The sequence below is a fragment of the Dermacentor andersoni genome, chromosome 3, assembly GCF_023375885.2.
Source record: "Dermacentor andersoni chromosome 3, qqDerAnde1_hic_scaffold, whole genome shotgun sequence".
NCBI classification, from domain to species: Eukaryota; Metazoa; Arthropoda; class Arachnida; order Ixodida; family Ixodidae; genus Dermacentor; species Dermacentor andersoni.
In genome coordinates, this window is record NC_092816.1 from 15680957 (window position 1) to 15703790 (window position 22834).

The 22834-nt window shown below is 47.5% G+C and overlaps 1 protein-coding gene across 1 annotated transcript in view; it reads left to right on the top strand.

Moving 5' to 3' along the window:
- The first annotated feature begins 21946 nt into the window (after nucleotides 1-21946).
- Nucleotides 21947-22834, top strand: part of nAChRbeta1 (nicotinic acetylcholine receptor beta1) — a 35003-nt gene continuing 34115 nt past the window's right edge. Inside the window, exon 1 of the mRNA XM_050169368.3 lies at nucleotides 21947-22225. Coding sequence (XP_050025325.1) covers nucleotides 22060-22225 — 166 coding nt within the window. The 5' untranslated portion in view covers nucleotides 21947-22059. The remainder of the gene's footprint in view (nucleotides 22226-22834) is intronic.

Below are 22834 nucleotides of genomic sequence, written 5' to 3' on the forward strand. Positions count from 1 at the left end.
GGACTTCCTGTCTCGGTGATTAATATTTTCTTTTGGTGCAGGCACCCTTGTCGAGCCCAAAAGGACGTTTGTCAGATTGTGCATGAATATTTCGTTGCTACCGGGAGATTCACGTGAAATACCTGTCCCTCATTATTAACATTACATCAAAATTTTTTTAAATCTGGCATCTTCGTCAAAAATTGGCCTGACCAGATAAAAAAAATTATAATCCTCATTTAAATATAGGTAGTACTGTCCGGAAGGTTAACAGGAAGCAAGTACTTAAGTTTCCATTGCGAACCATGGTCAATCTTCCCCTTGTGGGTACGTGCCGTGAGTTGAAGGCGACAAGATACAGTGCTTCGTCTCTGCTGCGCAGTTCCCCTGTACGATGCATAGCCAATAAGCCCAATTGGAAATGCTGCTCAAAGGTTTATTGGCATACCTTTAAAACGGGCCACACTGCTCAGCCCATTCCCTTTTAACTCCAGATGGTTACCACAAGAAGGGAGGGAGGCAGCGACCACATTGGTATGATGAGATATTTTCGCTACTGATATCGCAGTAGCATTTGTGCATAGGAATAGCAACTTTACTGACCTCTCGCTCATCTGTATTAGCCCCCGAGATCCTTTAATGGCGCCTTCTCGCGTGTGACGTAAAGGAAGTGGGGAAGGGGGTGACTCTCCTGCTGCGCCGTGCGTGTGCTCGCTACGTGGCGGCAACTTGAAGCTGTTGACTGATGTGCTCTGCTCGAGCATTTAAAATGGGAGTCGGCAGGTTCATAGAACAGTGTATAAGGATTGTTTTAGGAACTGTTCCCTGCAAAATCGAGCGGAAGCGCAATTGCCACCACACTTAAGGTGGATTGCTCCTGGCGCCATCTGCTAGTCAATGTGCACATTTGCATGGAGGGCAGTGGTTTTTCATCATTGCAGTTCTGTTGTTCTGGCGCACTTGTAATGATTTGTCGGCCCTTTTTTGACGAACTGCAGCGTTTGACCTTCAGCTACCATGTCTGCTCTTTAATACTGTGTTGGGCTGTGTAGCGCGTGCTGCGTGTTCGATCACCTGCTCCAATGGCCGTGGACAATCCCATTTTGTTGCTGCCCAGCGCGTTAAGCATATCATGAATAACATTTGATGCCATTCTTGGGACCTGATCACTGTGCAAGTTAGTGCATGCACTGCTTTATAAAAATACGGTCTGGAATGTCTGATACAAGGGCGGACAAGATTGGCGGAGAAAACAATGTTATACATATAGTCTTGCGCTGCAGTGCTGACCTTTGCAAGATAAATTTATTTAAACTTGGTTACTTTCCCTGTGGCACAGCTCGCCGTTAGTCAGCTCAGCATAACCTTTTCTTTCGTTACTCCTGCAACGGGTGGTAGCGAGCACATTGCACGCATGAGGTTCATCTATCGTTGAGAATTATTGCTATTGTGTGACAAAAACAAATGGCAACCTTTGCTGCTACCACTGTTTACAAAATATTTTGTTCTTAAGCATGTCATACATATTTAGAACTAATACAAGGAAATTGAAATGCTTAGGTTTGCCGGTACTTGACCAAACAAGTAGCAGTCCTAAGCACTTAAACACTTCACATTAATGCACACTAAACATACACGCGAAGACTAAAATTTTCACAGGCTTGTCATTGTTTTCTCTCTCTTTATAACAATATTTTTATAACACTGATAAATGATGCTTTCGGAGTCATTGCCGGTAGTCTGAAAGTGCATTGAACGGAAATAATTTCTGCTAACCTAAACAAACAAAATTTTTTCGTTAGAAAGTCGTTATGTGATCTATTTTGCAAGAAAGTTGTGTAACGCATGCTTGACGATTGCGAAACATGGTAGACCATGGTGCATCTAATGTTTGCGATAAACTGCTTGTCATAAGAATTATGATATTCTTATTGTCAGAAAAAGTTTGAGGTTTGCAACACCAAGCGACTAGAATTATGTGCGAAATCTAAAATTTTTATTCACCTACAATGCCGCTTAACCGACACGAAATTTTGCGAATCAGCCCTGTGACAGGGCTTCATTTCTGAATGTGCGAGTCTCGATCGTTTACTCGTTCAGCGCGGTGCTCCATGATTGAGTCACGAGGTTTATGACTGTCCCCGCCCGCGAGGGCTGTTATTATATGAAGAAAAATTTCTTTATATAAAAAAAATAAATTCTATGATTTTACATAAGAAAACCATCATGTTATTATATTATCATCATATTAGGCTCGCCGTAGTGGGGAACCGCGGATTAATTTTGACCACATAGGTTTCATTAACGTGCATCTAAATGCACCTTTGCACAAGCGTTTTTTGCATTTCGCCCCCATCGAAATGCGACCGGTGTCGAATCGGCGACCTCGAACTTGGCAGCGCAACGCCATAGCCACGGAGCTAACACAATGGGTGGTAGCATAAAAGATACACAATATATAACGTTTGTTGTCTTCCTAATGCTGGCATTTATAAATCTAACACTAGCAAAAAAATTTGGAGGACGCTTAAGCTTCACCTGTAAGATTGTAACGCGATAAGATTTCAAAGATCCCTGACTGCTTGTCACACTTCCCGGCAACAGCTGCTTTCTTGCGGATGCGCGGAGGCGAGCGCGATAGTGGTGTTGCAAGGAACCAAGCGGGCCACGCCGCTCGGAAAACGGGTTTGTGTTTGATTTCCGCGTAACAGAATCACGTTTTCTGGGATATTCGAATTAAACTTCAGCGCCATCGTGTCTGTAGGTTGTGTTTAGGTCGTACTTTACGATTTTTCGGACATATTTTGCTTTGAGGAATCAGCTAGTTCAGTAACACCTCTGCACCATGTGGAGGGCCTGCGTGGCTGTGGTAGGGAATGATTTTTCGCCAAGCGACGTCCGACGCCGACATAGTATTTTTTGCTACACGGGGCCCTTAACGTTATAGAGACAGTTTTAGTTTAGCATAGGCAACTTATAGCGTACGCTATACGCTATAGTGTAGCGTACGCTAAGCAGCACACGTTTTCTACAATTATAGTTGGCCGGCGATATCTTCGGATGTCAGAAGCCATATGCCGTCGTTGCAGCTATTTCCTGACTGCAGTGATAGGTGGCGCTGAGATCTCGAATGTTAATGAATGAAAGTTAACTAATGAACTTGAGCCAAGAAGCAAGAAAACGCTGATAAAAGCATTGGAGGCAGTCATAACAAATAAGCTAATTCTGCACAGCTGGAAACAGTAAAATGAATTTGATTTATAGAGGGAAAGGCGAAAAGACGAACATAAAATTCTTCCAACCAATTACGATAACATCAGTTATATTAGGCTGGTGATGCAGGCGGTGAAATTAAAAATGCAGTCATGGGTAAAAAGTAATAGAATACTCGGAGAACTTCAGAACGGTTTCAGAAGTGGTACGCATTTAGATGATAGCCTGTTCATGCTTACCCAGTGCATAGAAATAGCTAAGGCGGAAAATAGAGCTGTATTTAGCCTTCCTGGACATAAGCGGTGAATACGACAATGTGAACAGGGAACTCCTGTGGAACATATTCAAAGATGAAGGTATCGGTCATGAGGTAATTGATTTCCTACAGGAAATATATAGAGAAAATAATGTCGAAATAACATGGGAAGGAATAAGAGTATGTCAACTGTCGAGGTACACAAAGGATTAAGGCAAGGTTGTCCTCTCACCGCTGCTGTTCATGCTTTATATGATAAGTATGGAAAGAAGGCTTCAAGGAAGCAATCTAGCATATAATCTGTCATACAGATTAGGCGGAAAGGTTGTTAAGCAACGACTACCGGGTTTAATGTATGCGGACGATATTGTACTTTTAGCAGATAGCCAGGAATATTTGCAAACTGGTTAATTACTGTGAAGACGAAGGAGACAGTCTAGGTTTCAGCTTTAGTGCAGCTAAGTCCGGTGGGATGTTTTTCAACGATACAACTGATCAGGAGCTTACAATACAAGGCCATGAAATACCCCGAGTGGCTGAACACAAATATCTCGGGGTGTAGATAAACAAAGGGCAGATGTACATGGAAAAGCACGAACATCTCATAGCAAAGGGGCGAAGAGATGCCGGGATAACGAAACATAGGGCATTGTGAGGGTACAACAGGTATGAGGTACTGAGAGGTATTTGGAAGGGAGTAATGGTGCCGGGGTTTACTTTTGGGAATGTGATCCTGTGCTTAAGGGCAGAAGTTCAGTCAAGACTGGAAGTAAATGGGAGAGCTGTTGGAAGATTAGCACTAGGTGCCCACGGGAAAACCACAAACGAAGCAGTACAGGGGGATATGGGCTGGGCATCGTTCGGAGCACGAGAAGCTCAGACTAAAATCCTATACGAAAAACGCCTGAGGAAATTGGACGATAACAGGTGGGCAGCTAAGGTATTTAAATACCTATACAGAAAAAGCGTTGACTGACAGTGGCGGAAAAGAACTAGGAAGCTAACCAGTAAGTATGCCAGACACGAGGACAGAGAAAGACAGAGCATTAAACGACAGGTTACAAACGTGGAAGGTAAAAATTGGATAAATTCAATGTAAAAGAAGCATAGTGTTGAACTATATCGATACTGGAAAGAGCAGATCAGGAAGGAAGCGTTTTATGATAACTCGAGGCAGTGCCCTACTCTTTGAAGCTAGGTCAGTACGTCTTAGAACGCGGACTTATAAAAAGAAATTTAACGAACAAGAAGATACATGTACTGTGTGTGGTAAATCTTTAGAAACAATAGAACACCTCACACTAAAATGCGATGGTTTCCTTCCTGATGTCGATGCGGGCACAATCACGCTTCCTTAGGCCCTTGGGTTGAGAGATAACAATAGTAATGTAAATAAAAATGCAGTGGAAATTAGCAAGAAGCGATTGGAGGATTGTTGACTCAAAAGCAGAGATGCGACATAAGGTTAAATGTGTAGGAAGATGTACTTAAAGAAAATGACGAATTTTAATAACTTACAACACAGTTAAACAAAAATAAAAGGCTGAGCATCGTGGCATCTGGCATCACCCCGTTTCAAAGGGGACGCTCCTACCTTCCATCCATCCATCCATTTCTTTCGTTAGGCTTCGACTCGTTCGGAACGAGGAGCAATCTTGAAAACACCACGAGGTTATCCATAATACTCTGACGTCAAAGCGGCCTGAGACTAAGCGAAAGCCGTTTGCGCAATCATTTGCTACGAACAAAGTGCTTTTTACAAAAGCAACGCCAAATTCAATTCGAAGCGGGCAGCCGGGACCGTCACCATGTTTCACGCAAACTCGGCGAACCACGCAAAAACGCTAACGCTAACTCGTTTGCGTTGCGTACGCCCGCTATACCCGCTGTTTCGTTTAGCGTTCAGCGCATGCGCAGGGACGACCCGCTATTAGAGACTTTTAGCGTGCCCGCTATTCCGGCAAACCGGGGCGGTTTGGGCGGATTACCGGATGGTCGGGGGCGTAAACGTGAGCGGCCTGATTGGTGGCGCCAGCTGGTGGTGCAAAGCTCAACCACATAAACATAGAGACAATTACTATATTATTCTTAGCTGGGGTGTAAGTTTTCGAAAGCAGCGTAATTGTGAACACAATTACGCCGCTGCCGAAAATTTGCACCAGCAGCGAGGCAGAATAAAGTAGGTTACTGCAATTTTAGCTCTGTGTTTGTCTGGTTGAGCTCTACAACACCAGGCGGCTTCACCGCTCCGGCCGCTCACGTTTACGCCCCCGACCATCCGGCAATCCGCCCAAACCGCCCCAGTTTGCCGGAATAGCGGACACGCTAAAAGTCTCTATTTTTAGCGTACGCTATACTAAACCTGTCTAGTAATAGGAGATCGCCATGCTAAGCGAGCACGCAGTGGGAGCGCGAGCAAACGCGTGAAAGTGAGGCTATTTTAGCGAGAGCATAGCATACGAGAATAGCGAATCCTCCCTCTGACGTCACCGGAGTGCTGTTTGCAGTGCCGCTATCGGCTGCGCACGAGGCTTATTGAGGGGGCAAAGGAACGGGAAATGGCATCAGCCGTGAGGTTTTGGATCAAATGCTCCAAGGAAAAAAGTTAAGCTATATTAGTAAATTGCCCTTCTGCAATACCAAAAAGAAAAGGCTGCGGAGTTACTGCGAAATGAGAATGGTAAACCGGAAAAAACAATAACGCGAAATGTCTGGCGAAGCTGGCTTGAAAACGTAGGTTTCTCCGATTCAGAAAAAGGTGCACGACAGCACAAACGCAAAGGTGCCAGTTCACCCACTCACTGCAAGGTTCAAAGGTGCACTGCACCGCGGCGGCACTTTGCCTTGCACTCCGTTCAATCGAGGACGAGCATGCAGGGTGCACCCCTGCACCTTGGCGAATCGAAGGCCTAGGTGCAGTGCACCGTGAATAAGTGCGGAGAAACTTGGCTGAATCGAATAGACCTCATGTACCAGTTTGCCATGACGTCATCGATTTTGACAGTCTGCTCGGGGCCTAAACGTTTGGACTACAGGGTTGTGCTACATTGTGTTACATTCTAAAGGAGCCAAGCACGGAGCTTGTGGTACATTCGACTGGTCACTTTCGAGCGCACTCGCGGAACGGTTTACATTCGCCTCGTCGAAATCGATCGCTCGGAGGCGCTCTCACTTTTGAGCTAGGAGCGCGACCAAAATCTGACAGAATCCGCATCGCGTGGCTACTCCGATTATTTTGGGAGCAACTAGCACGTTCGGTTGGGTCAATGCTTTGTCTGGCTCCACTCTCGAGAGGGCTACGCATCGCTGCAAACCGAGTTGGAGCGCAGTAGGGACCCGTCGAATATACCATTAGAAAGTTTTGAGAAGTGGCAGTGCGCCAAAACGACCCGAATACGAATAGTACCTCGAAACCCGTAACGTCAAATTGTACCGGCGTTGTCATTTAGGCGCGAAAAAAAAAAACAAGTTGAAGTATGCCTCTCACCGCGGAATTGACGAAAAACGTGTTTTGCGTGTCCCTTTAAGTTATAAATGCGTTGCTCGCTATGCGCTTGGCGATGGATGGAGTGTGACTGGACGCATCAAGCTGAAGCAAACGACGTGCGCTTCCGTTGTTCAATATGTCGCGCCATTTTCGTGGCTTCTGTACCGGACGCTATCGGCGTGTTATAGCTGCACCCTCAAACTGCGCTTCCTGGCCAGCGCTAGTTCCCCTCGGGCAGCTCCCGTCGACAATACATTGGCGGCGACTGGTGCGTTGGTTGAAGCACAACTGGCAAGACTGCGCGTCACGGCGACTGCGTGCTTGCAAACGATGTGCCGCAATATGGCTGCAACACGGCTGACCAAAAATGATACTATTCTGATACTATGAGCCGTATAGTCGAAGTACAAACGTCACTCTGACTAGCTATACAGAACATAAGAAAGTCGCAGTGTTGCCGGAAATGTGAAGTATCGATTGCGATAGAAAATTAGTAAAGAGCTGTACGAAGTACGGATTTATATAGTTTTATCGGCCGTATAAACTTGTGAACATTCGCTTACTAATTAAGTTAAGAAGCATGGTGTCACGCGCGCGCAAGCAAACATGAACACATCTCACTCGATGACCGCGCACACGAAGCTATCAGCACTTGGCGACTCCATCCCCATTGCAGTTCCTTTTCGAGATTGGGCCCGCGCGGCCACGCCATACAGCCGCTGCCGGAGTAGAAGCCCACCCACCCCACGAGGCTTGCGCACGACGGAAGATGGCGCGCTTCCTCCCCCTTTCACTGCTTTCCTCCCTTGCACGCGCAAGATTGAGCCACCATCGTCGGCTCACTCTCGCACGCTTTCACTCGCATACAGCGCGCGGCGGCGATGTTATCGCCCTTGGAATTTATGCGGAAAACTGCGCGGCGACCACGGCGGAAATGTGCCTGGAGTGTCCATATAAACGCTATCGCAATAAATGTCTTACGATGGGCACGCTCAACTTGTCGGAGAACGTGTCGCCGCAGAACCGGCTTTATGCCGCTGGCGCCACTTTGGCCAGGGCGGCGTTGCACTGTATAGCATGCGTCACCTTCCGAACTTTGCTCCTGAAGGCGGCGTTCAGCTCGCAGACGCTGGTGATCACCTCCCCGTCCACCATTTTCAATGCGTGCCAGACGAAAACATTCGAAACGATGTGCCTGAGGGTGAGCTCATTTGCGAAATGCAACCTGCATTTAGTTCATCCCGCTGTGGTTGCTTAGGTTGCTGTGGTTGCTTTGGTGTTGTGCTGCTAAGCACGAGATCGCGGGATCAAATCCCGGTCACGGCGGCCGCATTTTGATGGGGGCGAAATGCAAAAGCACCCGTGTACTTAGATTCAGGTGCACGTTAGAGAACCCCAGCTGGTCAGAATTAATCCATAGTCGCCCATTACGCATGCCACATAATAATGTCGTGGCTTTGGCGCGTGACACGCCATAATTTCTTTAAAATTTAGTTCTCGTTCCGGCACCGTTTATATGTGTGTTGACATGACATTTTCGGCATTTTTTTTCTCGTTAAGGGGCCATGAAATGTCATCGAACTATTACGCGTTTATCAAATTGTAAAAGAGTAGAAGGGCCAATATGGTTGTACACACAAAAAAAGAAGGAATTGTGCAAAACCATCGACGTTGACTGTCGATGTAAGCGAAATTAAGCCGAGCACTCTTAGAAACCTATTCGCTTTATTGAAGGAAAGATGCGCTTGATGGCGTACTTGTTGCAGTGAGGACATTTAGGCAGCTTTTCTTCCATATTGCACATTTCTGTAGCCCGCCGCAGTTGCTTAATTAGTGGCCATGGTGTTGTGCTGCTAAGCACAAGATCGCGGGATCAAATCCCGGCAGCGGCGCCCACATTTCGATGGGGGCGAAATCCAAGAGCGCCTGTGTACCGTGCAGTGGGGACACGTTAAAAGTCGCATTGTTGGTCGAAATTAATGCGGAGCCCTCACTACCGCGTGCCTCATAATTAAATCGTGGTTTTGGCACGTTCATCAATTCTGTAGAGAACAGAGCCGTTAGCAAAAGCACATCTGTAGTGGTATCGCAGCTCTCTTCTGCAGCAGCCACAAGGGGAGATGGTGGTAGGATAAGAAGAGGGCCGCCCTTCCCGAACGCTCCACCACGGCATCTAAGCATTCAGAAGCACCAGGGCCTTGCGCGACGTCAAGTGCCGGTGGGTCCGGCTGTTCACTTATGCATGCTCAGCTCGGACGACCTTACGGAGGCATAATATGTCTCATTGAAAAATCGGGGGTCAGAGCGCTAACGGAGACTTTAGGTCTGGTGCTGTGCCGGTTGCCAGGCGAAAAGAGAAGTCCGGAGGGTCGGAAAAATTAGAGAATTTTAGTGCGTCCAGTATTCCGGCAAGAGCGGGCGGTTTGCCGGATGAGCGGAGGCGTAAACGTGAGCGGCAAGATTGGTAGCGCCAGCTGGTGGTGTAGAGCTCAACCACATAAGCACCGAGTCAATTTCTATATTCTTCTTAGCTGCTGGTGTAAATTTTCTACAGCGGAAATTTTCTACAGCGGCGTAATCGTGCTCACAATTACGTCGCTGCCGAAAATTTGCACCAGCAGCGAAGCAGAATATAGTAGGTTACTGCAATTTTATCTCTGTGTTTGTCTGGTCGAGCTCTACGCCATCAGGCGGCTGCACCGCTCCGGCTGCTCACGTTTACGCCTCCGACCATCCGGTAATCCACCCAAACCATTCCCCGTTTGCCAGAATAGCGGATACGATAAAAATCTCTAATTTATATACGGTAACTTACCTGACGAGGATCAGAAAAGAATAGCCAGCGAGAGCGTCGTGCTCTTCGCTTAAACAGGTAGGTATTCGGTTCCCCAGGTCCTCTACGCTTTCCCAAGTGTTATTTCACCTCATTCCTTGGTAGCAGCTGAGCCGGAGAAATTCCGTTGACCCGCTCGCAGTCGCTGACGAAGCGGGGCGCTTGACCTTTGACACTGTAAGGTGTCGGGAATGTGGGCTAACCGCTAACCACCGCCGTTCGCTGAATTGACCGGTGGGCACCGTCGCTTCTGCAGACGCAATCATATTGATTGCGGTGCTTGCATCTTTGCCAGCTCCCAGGCGTTGGACACGTGTTGAAGGGAGAACGTACATTCAAAGCAGCACGCTCGCCGGAGTACCACATTTGTTCAGAGTGGAGCGTGTTGTGCCATACTACGAACACCACGTGGAGACCACGAGGTGACGGGAGCTGCCATACTACATGCGCCACGTGGCTACTACGAGGCGACGAGAGCTCCCATTTCTCCGCGACGAACCAAGAATTCGACGCGGGCGAGGTCATCACCCTGCCCCACCTTGTTTCTGTCGACGAGGGGTCGCCGAAGGGATGTAAGGGAGAACCGGCCCATTGTGAGAGCAGACAGTCGCTTGCAGCCGCCCAGTCGGTCTGATGCGCTCCTACTGCTACCTGTACGCTATCATCCACTATCTATAAATATTGTATAAAGTTTTTCGTTTCTTCTTCGTCTGCGGAAAGAGTCCGTCTTTCGTCCTCAACCCCGAAGTGACAACAAGCGCCAGGCACAACAGTCTGAACAAGCCTAGTTGTAGCTTCGCGCAGCACTGGATGATTAAGAAATGTTTATCTGGAACTTGTATGTCTGTGAGCACTAAGTTCGCATCAGTGTTCTTTTTTTCTTATGTTTACGACGAACGCGTCTCACAGCTCGGTTGTGCGGGCATATCTGCCTTTCGCATGGGCAGTGCAAGCCGGACCACCGACCTTGAAAACGGGCAGAAGAGCCAAAGACGGCTATTCGCTTTAAAGTTGTTCTTCTTCTGCAACGCGTTCTGCAGCTCGGAAAATCGGCAAGACGTAGAAACTTCCACTACGCGACCGCGGATTACTTTCATAACGCCATTTCTGTGATCTCCAGGACCGGCCCACCTAAGTATGCAAGAATTAAGCCGACTGAGCAGACGTGCCTAACCTCGGAAAGGGAGGAATATAAAGTTAATAATGGAATTTAGCGCTTGGAGATTGCAGTGACGATACTTAGATACCGTTTGTTTAATTGCGTAACACCGTAGGTAACAGAGCCGGAAGCGCACAGCTGCAGGAGTGGTACAGATGGGGCTGCATATAAGCCGATTCATTATGACTGCTGTCCTGTTCGTGTGCTATCTTGAAACACAACGATCATCATGACCACCGCGAGGCTTCGAATAGCAAGTTTCGCTTTTAGGAATACTAGCGTCGAAGCGAGTTGCCATCACTTATGATGATGATGATGGTTTATTGGCATGCCCTATGAAACGAGATGGTGACAAACATTCACTTAGCCTGCTTGAGCTAATCAGGTTTACTATACATGCTTTTCAGTCTACCATTTTGCATACATCTCCTTAATGTTTTGTTCTCTTCCTTAAAACTTATATCCACCTTGTACCGTTACCTATGCCTGCAGCGGACCCGGTCCTATTCATTTCTTCGCTGCGTTTTTTCCCGCTAATACTCCCAGCGTCTCTTGCTTATATCGACTGCTGACAGATTAATGCTTCCATCCAGTTTATATCTCGGTGCTTATGGAAGGTGTACGTTACCTAAGCATTGCTGGGTGACTACCTTCGCATTCCATGAGGATGCGCTGAGTTGTCTCCGGATTTTTGCTGCAGCAGATCCATGCCTCATCCTGATGATAATATTTGTTTCGGTATATTTTGTTCCTTAGGCAACCAGCCTTGAGCCTCAAATAGCAAAACGTACAAACAAGCAAGGAGTCATTTGTGTTATCATACAGATTTTCCCTTCTAATATTTCTTTTATAATCTCTATGGTCTTTTTTTGTTTTACATCCTTTGCATCCAATTTACCCTCTCCGTTTCTCTCACTTTCTTTTTGATAATTCCTGGTTGTCTATTTACACTTTCAAATATCCTGCACTTGGTTGCCAACTTTCTTGACCTGTTCCCTTATTCTAAGTTCATGCTTTTGAGGTAAAGATATCTTTCTGTTTTAACCGGTCATTTATTTTCATCCTTGTCCCTGAGTCTTCCTTCAAACGTAATTTTGCTCTGCGCTTCTCTGACTTCAAAGAGGCCCAACTCATGTTGCCCTGCACTGCCTCATTTGTGGTTTTACCGTGGGCCCCCTAAGTCAACCAGCCTATTGATTTTGGTTACCTTCCAACATCGACAAGATATATATATATATATATATATATATATATATATATATATATATATATATATGTATATATACAGGGTGTTTCTACGAAGACTTTAAGTAATATTTAAAGATAGCCGTTTTGAAATAAGTGGGCGATTCCTTCAGAGACACACCGCCAGTGGTGGCGACCACGGGGATACGGGTGATGCGGAGTGCTTGGTCGCCAATTAACAAAAACAATTCATTAGATTTTAAGCTTTTAGTTTCAAGGGGCTCATCGTAATTGGGCAATCGAAGCGGGGTCGCCTTACAAGCCATGACAACTTTTGTATTTGGAAAAACTTCGATTAATCGCGGAAATGTGGCACGACGAATTTCGGCTATCAAAGTGCACGAAACCGAAACTGGGCAGTTGCAGCGAGCGCAAAGCCGCGCCCCTCTAGGCGCCCTCCTAGAGGCCTGGGCTTCTTTAGCGTGCGCCTAAATCTAAGTGCCTGGGCGTTCTTGCATTTCGGCACCATCGAAATGCGGTCTCCGCGGGCGGCAATCGAGCCCTCAACCTCGTGCTTAGCAGCGCAGCGCCATAGCCGTTAAGCAACCGCGGCGGATGAATACCTTTTTCGAATGATGAGCAAGCGTTTTCACCATCAATGCAAAACGAAGTTAACATCCTAGTATATTCACGTTAGCAAGTTTCTGTCATTACGTTGCACATTATAAAGCGTTGTTCACTAATAGCAAAAATTGAGCATTGATAGCAAATAAGCATTTAATTCACATGGTCGGGAACCTTGGAGGAGCGCGAATGATAGCTGTGTACTAGGAAATGTGTGGCTCACCGCTCAGTGAAGCATAGCCGTGCTCTACTATACATGAGCTACCATGTTTTCTATTATGGAGGAAGGAAAAAACTGTTTTTACTTCCTCCATGTTTTCCATCTACCGTGACGTCACCTACGGGTTGAAATGACCCAGGTGATCAAACTTTTATTCCGATCTTTCTTCCTTTCTTTCTTTCTCTTTGATCGTACATGCACAGTTGAGGATTTAAAATATTCAAGAAATATTCGGAAGAATATATTTGTACTTGCGAATAGTGACTATTCGATTCGAAGGCCGAATAGGATTGGACATTTTTCGATTTGTTATTCGAAAATGTCGAACATTCGCACATCTCTAATTGTAAGTCATGCGATAGCTTCGTAGCGTAAACCTGCTATGTTCAATTGTATCGTATGATGCGCATGTGTGTGAAGAAAAGACGTCAGAGAAGATGATGTAATTGCGATGCTGGCATTTCGATGTTTGTTGGCTTCTCTCATTTATTCACGGATCCGTCCTCGTGCTGCTTCAGTTCTGGCATCGGCGCTCACGCCACCTGCAAGCATAGGACGGTGCTGCGGGGCCAGATTGCTTACCCAAGAAAACAGGGATGGTTTTGCTGAAAAATCTTCCCATGCAGGATATTTTCTGTTTGTAGGACGGGCACACCGCAAGGCTCTGTCATTTCCCCAATACAGTTTAATCTAGTTATGCTCGGATTAGCACAAGAACTACAAAAACTCGACGGCATTGAACACACCGTATACGCCGATGACATTAGAACCTGGGCTGCAAAGGGCAGTGACGGCCAAATCGAAACTGCCCTACAAGGCGCCATTGACGTCGTAGAAAATTATGTTCAAGGCACGGGACTCCGCTGTTGCCCTGAAATGTCGGAGCTTCTCCTATACCGCCCCACACTCCGTCGACGCCCCCGACGGGGCTCCACGTATAAATGCCAATACGAGGAAACCAAACTCCACCTGAGGGATGGCAGACCCATACCCGTGGTTTCTAGCATCCACGTTCTTGGTACGACCATAGAAGCCAATGGAGCCAACCTTACGGCTATCTCCAAGATCCTTCGACAGACCGCTAATACATCCAGACTGCTGAAACGGGTGGCCAACCGATGGGGGGGTATGAAGGAAGAAAGCCTCATCCACCTTGTGCAATCTTTTATCATCTGTAACATTACTTACGTTGCACCCTTTCTCAACTGGTACAAAGCTCAAAAGACTAAACTGGACATGATCATCAGAGGAGCCTATAAGCAGGCCTTAGGACTACCCAACCCCACGAGCACGGAACTTCTACAATTAGGTATCCACAACACGCTAGACAATTTAATCAAAGCGCAACGTCGATCCCAACTGGAGCGGCTTACTCTCACAGAAACGGGCCGCAGCATTCTAAACAAGCTTGATATCACCTACCACCGCCAACATGGAGATAAACACCCAATACCACACGACATTCAGCAATTGATACACGCCGACCCTATTCCCAAGAACATGCACCCAGACCACAACAAAGAACGCAGGAAGGCACGAGCTACCTCCCTCATCAAAGCTTATGCCAACACCTCGGGCGCCACCTTCGTCGACGCAGTTGAATACCATGATGGACTTTGCTTTGCGGCGGTTACCATAGCAGGCGGCTTGCTCCGACATGCCGCCAGCATTGTTACCCAGAATGCCGAGACGGCCGTGGAAGTGGTCATCGCCCTGGCCACTCTTGACCCAGCATATCACACCATATTGAGCGATTTTCGCACAGCAATCAACAACTACATAACCACTCCGTATCTTACAACAAGCCCCGGATTCGTCTGAAAATCAAATCACCCTCGTCTGGATCGCAGCACACGCCGGCGATGTCCACCCGCACCTCACCAACCTCAACGAGGTTACACACTCCGTTGCACGAGGACTATAGTCAACCGTGCCGGAGACGGTACAGGGGCACCCGCAGGACGCGACCTCCTTGCAAGATACGACCTTGTGAACTCATTTTACCTCGAAAGAAGAAGCTTCCCCACTCCTCACCGTAAGTTCAACAGAGCACAGGCACCCACCTTTCGCCTGTTACAGACTAATACATACCCCTCCCTCACACGCTATCACATCATATACCCCGACATCTACCCAAGCCACACGTGCAATATCTGTAAAACTCAATCAGCAACATTCCCCCACATGCTATGGGAGTGCAAACATCAATACCCAGACGTTAAACCCGTGACCCTCCCGTAGAGATGGCAGGCCGCCCTGCGCAGCTCCCATCTCTACGATCAACTCTGGGCGACCCAGCAGGCCTATACGAAGCGGCGAAGAGGCATGACCTCGACGTCCCATCGTGGGAGGCCTAGGCCCAGCCGACTAAGCTGCTGGTTCTCATTAAAGTTCACTCTCTCTCTCTAGGACCATCTGCCTGCTTTTTTGCCTGTCACATTATTTTTTATGCACGCATCACACAAGAACTTTTCACCAGAAAGGAGTGAACTTGACAGTGTTGTAGAGTGTTCGCCTAACTTAAAACGGCGATAAATAGTATTTCATCTCAATACCTTGAGCACAAGAGGACACAGCGTGTAACATGCTTTATGCGTATGCCTATGCGAAACAGGGGAGGAGGCTGGTGAGGAATGCTAGTTGAGTTCATCTTCTGCCTGCGCTTGGTTTGTTAAGGCGACTGGACATGTAACGGGTAAATGCTTGATCACCTGCAGTTACTACCATTCGTGTCTACCACTGCCTTCACGCAATGAATGAGAACGGCATTTTGCTTGAAATACGCCGACGTGACAGAGCGTAGCAGAGCCTCACTAACAACGAGCACGCCCCCAGTTTTCTTCATACGGTTGTAAGACATATGCCGTTCTGGTGTCTTTGTAGGGGACTTAGGGCCGCTCAGATCTTAGAGAGGAGTTTTAGGCTTTGCTTGGCCTCCCCCTTTTGCCTCTAAATGGAAACTAAATGCTACAAGAGAATATTGGATGGAACGTCACCTCGAGCACGCAGACAGATAGTGTGGCCGCTTGTACAGATCCCGTCACTTACGTCTAGAGCGACGTCGCACTGTGCGGCTGAATTTTATGAAGGCGGATTTAGGGTATGAAATAGTTGTAGAGTTCTCTAAATCAAAACCACACGAATCTAGTAATACATACGTTGAACGTAGAAGGTGCTGAGAGATTACGCTTTTTTGTTTCTTTAAAGCACAAGGGTACACGGTGCTCTAGACAGTCCTGGTCGAGTCTGTACTGCCATGGTGATAAAAAGTTCTCGACTTGACTAAGACGGGAGAATGTGGAGGGATATACAGGCTTTACGGCGCTGCCATCCGAGCACGTGACTGCGCCGCCGTCACTTGCCTTTTGCCTTCTCCCATAGCAGAGAGAAACAGTTTATCGAATAAATATATGAAGTTGAAGCCCTCAGTTTGATGTTCACTGACGTAGGGGACGAGGCACAGGGTCATTCCTGAAAAGCGCTGTCTGAATGAATTATCAGCTCGCCAGCGATGTAGCTGCTTCAAGCAAAAGCACATAAGAAATGTTTACGCTTTTCGTAATTACATCGCATCTTATTTAGGTGTATAAATTAAGTATTTACCTAAATGTTTAATACAGTACGTATAATTACAGAGAGTCTACAGGATCCATGGCATGCTAGTACCGACATAGCCCAGATGCTTATTTTTTCTACTTTTTTATGACATAGGACAGTTATCGTCACTTTATTACTCTGCAATCACAGGCAGGTCTAGAGGGAGAACTCCTGAGGGTCCTGGCCAACAGCGCCACACAGTTTCCCGAGCAGTCCCTAATGACCAGCCTACAAGCTCGGGAGGGAGGAAGTGTCCGTGCGAGCCCTGGAAACAACCATCGCCAAAATGCCCACAACACAACCGCGCAAGGCAGAGTGGAGTAATCGTGCCTCCCTACGCCTCTTTGTGAAGGTGAGCGAATGAAGGCGCCGAGTATGTGTACTCACCAACCATAGTGATAAAGCAAAATATGCAAACGACGGGAACCAGTCGCAGGCGTGCTTCAATGTTTCACTTGAAGCTTGATATGCACAAACTGGCCCGTTAGAATATTTTATGGAAGTGAACGTAGTTTGAGCGTTTTTCATAAACCATCCATGAATCTCATCTATTTCTTATGTTGTTTGCACCACTATGCCACAACTCCGATAATTGGGGTCAGCAGTATTTGAAATAAATAAATAAATAAATAAATAAATAAATAAATAAATAAATAAATAAATAAATGCCGGCATACCAGCTGTGGTGACGTAGTGGCTGTGGGGTTGGGCTCTTGAGCCTGAGTGCGCGGAATCGAATAACGGCCGTATCGGCCGCATGTTAACTACGTTATATAACCATTGCGGTGATTTAGGAATTCGGCTGGAGATGGTATCCTTAGTGAAATGTAGAAACTTAACACCGTTTATCTGATTGTTTCTTTTCCATTTCTCCTTTCTTTTTTCCTTTCTTTTTTTTTTGTGGTGAAATCGTAGAAAGCTTCCAACGGTCCCGCAAAGCAACTTCGCTGTTTTCAGATATTAGAGTAAAACAATGACTTTGCCTCCTTTGTCTTGCTTTAACCTCAGTTCCTTTGCAGTGGGGGACAAAAGAAACGCCCTCTTCCCTTCCCCCTTTCCTCTATGTGTTTGTTAATTTGTTTAATTTTTTGCTATTCAGCGAAATCACCACAGTAAGCGTTAGATGCTGCCGTTTCGCAAAATTAGGCTGCCATACACTTTATTATTATTCTTTTCGGCTTTCAAGTACAAGACAGCCGTAGTCGCATGAGACGGCCACTTCGCAGAAAACTAGCAGGCGTCGTATAATCGTATAACCTCTTCGTGGAATCCATGTTAGTAGCACTTACCATGCGTTACGTCGCCGCAGTCATTAACGGCCGGCTTCGGAAACCAGTGAGGAAGAACGGCGTCAGGGAGAGAGCGACCGGGCACTGATTAAGCCTACAGCGGTTCCTAGAACGCAAGGCGATGAGAGACGCTGGCCTAGGAGGACAGGGAAGGCACTTGGCGGGTTGACGGATAACTAAAAAGAAAGCTACCTTCTAAACGATGTCAAATTGAACAGCGAAAACTGTATGGATGCTAGATCGCTTCGTTCTGGGAAGAAATGCAATAGGTAAAGAGAAAGAAAAGCGACAAGAAAGCGTTTAACCATCACGAAGGGCCCCAATATATCGTAATTAAGACACCGGATACGTGCAGCCTTCCGTAGTATTGAATGACAGTGCTAACTATCATTGGCCGAGAGTGAAATTTCAGCGTATTCTTGGTAAAATAATATGTGTTATATTGTCACATGTATAAAACTATTTACACGGTGCATTTACAAGGTGTATATAAACAGCAGCCGAGAATCCCGAGATGCTGTTGCCACTTCGTCGTCTTCACCGTCGACGACCTTGTTCTCTTTTCCCACCCAAACAATATGTACCTTCCGTGCTCGTTCAGTAATGTAATGGCGGTGATAAGCATTGTTTGCACAATAGGGCAGATGCACACGCAGGTATGACGCACTGCCTGCAGGCCAATGTTCTGCTAAGTGAACTCACGCGCACGGGCGCCCCGTACGCACACAAACGCGCATGCCTGCAAGTGAGACAGGCATCGTGAGGTCCGAGTCTTTACTCCAGGCATGCATACACAGGGGACATGGCTGAGGACAAGGGGAAAAAAAGAAAGCCGTTAAGTCGCGCCTTCACCGTGCTCCCTTCCCGCATGTACACATCGGTACAGCGGTACGCATAAAAGCATAGGCAGCACAGGCCAAAGCTATTTACAAGCAAAACTCAAAACAAAGAAGAACACGAGGTGCGGCATAAAATGTACCATACAACAAACACAATAACATCTCATTGCAGATATTCAATACAAATCAGACAGAAAGAGTTGACCGTCACTCAGCATACGCTAAAGAGGATGAAGGCGAGAGCCTGCGCCCTCACGAGTCACTGATTGCATTACTTGACATTTTTATTCGAATACGTTGTTACTTCCTATTACTTGTTTTCTCCCACCAGAGGTCGTGGGTTCGAGTGCCTTAATTAACTATATCTTAATTATCTGGGCCTTAATTACCTTCACCCTAATTAACACCAAAAGGTCGCGGGTTCAACTCTTGACCTTGATGATGTCAATTGGAATCCAACTGGGAGATATGGCCTGTTCGCCAATATCTCCAAGTGGTTTCAACAACAATCAAAGGTCGTTGGTTCGAGTGCCTTAATTAGCTCTATCTCAATTAACTTTGCCTTAATTAACACTACACGTGGTGCTCACGCTGTTTCTTCGCCTCGGCTTCTCGATTTCTTATAAAGAAATGGATGGTCTTATTCGTCCTATTGAACACCAAAGGCCATGGGTTCGACTTCCATCAAAGGTCGAGGTTTCGACTCCCACCAAAAGTCGTGTACCTTAATTAACTTCGCCCTAGCTCACACCACAGATTCTGGGTTCAACTCCTTACGAATTTCGGTGCCATGAATTTTGGTGCCATGATGTTGGGCATCGCATTTTTCGACCCATGAGCCATCTAAGGCTTTCGCCTTAATAATGAAAAGGCAATGTACGGAAATAATTAACGAACGATGTTTCGAAGAGAATGGTAAGAAATTTCACTGATCAAGGTGAAAAATAAGCCAAACTTGTTTAGTAAAGAAGGCGAAGTATATTTTAGAATTTGAAGACTTCGTACGTGACAAAGACCAATATTCATGGTGTCGTGTTTGGTAGTAGTGAATGTTGGGGTGGAGGTGAGCAACTTTGGGTAAGAATAATACGCCGTGTTCAATCTGTGATTTGTGTAACTGTGGCACTTGTTGGATAGGTGCATGATGCGATAGGCGGTAAACAGTGGTTCAGAATGTGTTCTGTAAGGACAGGCAGCAATTGCTCTAAGCGTATACTTCTGCATAACTGAGAGCTTCACGATGCTTGTCTGTGTTGCAATACTGCACACCAAAACGTGGGCAGTGTGTCTTGTTTTAATATGTGAACATTCGCTGAGAGCTAAAGTAATTTGGATGAGTGAAAGCCAAGTGTGGTGACAATTCCAAGGCGTTTCATTAAGCTAGATCTGAAAATAAAAGGAGCAAAAAGAATAAGGTATACCGTAGGGCTTGATTTTTCGTTATTTACAACCACAAGAAGGCAAGAGACAATTGAATCGTCACATAGGCATTGAAACTGCTCTTCAAACAAATATTCAAACGCGCTTACATTTTGTCAAATAATAAGCAGCGTGTCGATTTCATTAAAAAAGAGTAAAGTGCGAGAAACAGATTCATTATATCACAAGAACGAAGTCTTAATTATAGCACCAATGATGTTTACATTCGGACCGCTCCATGGATGTTTACTTCTGATTGGAAGTAGCCTGAGTAAGGGATCAATTCAGATACAAGTAGCTATATTACAATGGGAATTCTTCCTTGCAGCCCTTTTCGTTCGGTGCTCCATGGTTTCCAGCAGACAGAAAACCACTTAACCCTGGCCGGTAGCATCCGAGCATTAAAGACGCAAGCTCATTTATTTCAACTTGAGACATACCGTGCGAATACCGACGACAGATGCGTGCGAGTGAAGTTTCAACAAAGCCTCGTTAAATTTCTTAGTGTTATATCATACTAATATCAATATTTTATCGGTTTAAAGTGTCAACTGCTCACAGAAAATTTGCTCGTCTAAACTGCACGAAATGAAAAAAAGTCATTCTCACCCTTCATTTAATGGTTGCATGGGATTCAGTCCTTCCCGCCTTTTAAACGGGTCACCAAAAACTAAGTGCAGAGAAGTCTATGAGCAATAACAGAACTAAGTTAGGATGAGTCGAATGAATTAACAGAATGACTAAAAAAATTAAACGTATGCTTTTATTTCTAAAACGTCGGTTGGGGCGAGCAATTTTTTTTTATATGTAACATCACCTTTAGAAGGAGCTTCTCCGTTAAAGCACCAGCGCTGTGGTGAAGCAACCTTCGCAGAGCACAGTTGACAAAAAAACGTCAGTTCAACCGTGGACATCGATGTTACTTTTCATTGCCTACTCCTTATTAGGTTTCCAGATAGTAACTGTTCAATTTTAGACGCTTCATGCATTTTTTGAGGTTGCTTATTTTCGGAACTTCCTCAGGAAGGGCCACTGCGTCGCCGACTCTGCGCCATGCCACCCTCTCTCCCTAGCTCTGTTCCTTTTTTCCCCAACAATTGAAGTTAGTAGAGGCTGTTCGTCACACTGAGCGAGTGCATACTAAAGTTACTTCGGAGCCCTTCTCTCTTCGACAAAAATGAGCAAATCACCAGGGCGCCGTCACCGGCGCTGATCCGGCGGTCGAAAGGGCAAGAAAGATGAGCGCAAGCGGCTCTATTCGTCTTCAACAGAAGTATCGCAAGTATCAGCGTCGACACTGTGGTAACCTATGCTGCGGTGTACTTTATTGGGCACCTCCAAGCCTGTTCGCAGTTGTCACAAATACTATAAGTAGCGCACTCCAAGACAGCATCACTTCTTTAGCAGCGTGCCGCGTGCGAATGCAAAATGTATCCGTTAACTGCTAACGTGCCGTGACCCTTGGTTCAATAGGTCAAGGGCTTTCAGAACACAAGCGACTGGGGGCCCCTTTAACTGCATTTCAGTCTGGCTGCACTTGACATTTCCTGGCGTTTCTGCACCGTCGGCCGCCGCCGCCGCAGCAGCAGCGGCGCCCGCTCCCCCTTTCTTCCCGCCGCGGGAAGGGACGTGCAAGGGCGTCTCTGGCACGTGAGGGTCGCGCGAGCCCGCGCTCCTCCCGGGGTTGCCGCCGCCGCCTCGGAAGCGCCCCCAGGCCGCCTCGGAAGCCGACGGCAGCGGCGGAGACGATTCCGAGGATTACAATCGCCGGCAGCCGAAGTGCCGCGGCGGCGCTGCAGGCGCGTCTCGGGCGAAACCCGCGGGTCGATGGTGGATGCTGCGCGCGCGCAGCGTGTTCCCGGCGTTGCAGCGGCAGACCGGGTGCAAGGCGGCGCCAGCGGAGGAGCAGGGAGAAGCGAGCTCGGCCGATGCCGGTGAGGGCCGCCATGGGGCCCCGCGATGGGCGCAGCCGGGCGCTGGGCGGCGGCACCGCGCCGCGCGCCGCCGCCTGCTGCTGCTAACCGCCGCCGCCGCCGCCATGTCGACCGGGCCGTCCGCCGTCTTCCCCGGCCAGCCATGACGGCCGCCTGCACCATCCTGCTCTTGGCCCTGCGGCTTGCGCCAGGTGAGCGAGCCCCGCCGGCCAGGCCTAGCCACTAGGCCTAAGAGGAGACCGCGCCATTGGCGCGCCGCGGGGCCGTCGACCCGCTGCCGCTCTGAATCACCCACGTGGGCCTCGCAATCCGGCCTCGGTAGGTGCGGGCCCCGAGGGGGCCTGCACGATGGCTCGGAACCCCGGGGGTCCTATCGCGCGCGCGGGGCGGCCGCCGCGGACGAGGGCGCCCCCCCTCCCGCCACACGCGACTGCAGGGGTGCACGGGCGCCCCTGCCGCCACGGGGACACAGAGGGGCCCAGACCTATTGCTCTCAGACCGTCCTCAGTAAGAAGGAAGCACGAACATCGAAGAGCGCGCGCCAATGAAGTGAAATTCGTTGCGCAAGCGAAGCTTGCGATCCAGGGAAGCTCAGAGAACTCGCACGTCAGACAGGAGGCTATACGGAGAGGGTGCCCCCCGAGTCCTAACTACAGGCAGAGCACGCAGAAGGGAACGTTCCAAGAACACCATGGAGGATTGAAATGGCACATGTACATCTAGTCTTGTGAACAAATGAAGCATGAGGTTCCAAAGCGGACTTTCGGCAACTGCAAGCACGGCGCAGCCTCGTCAATTCC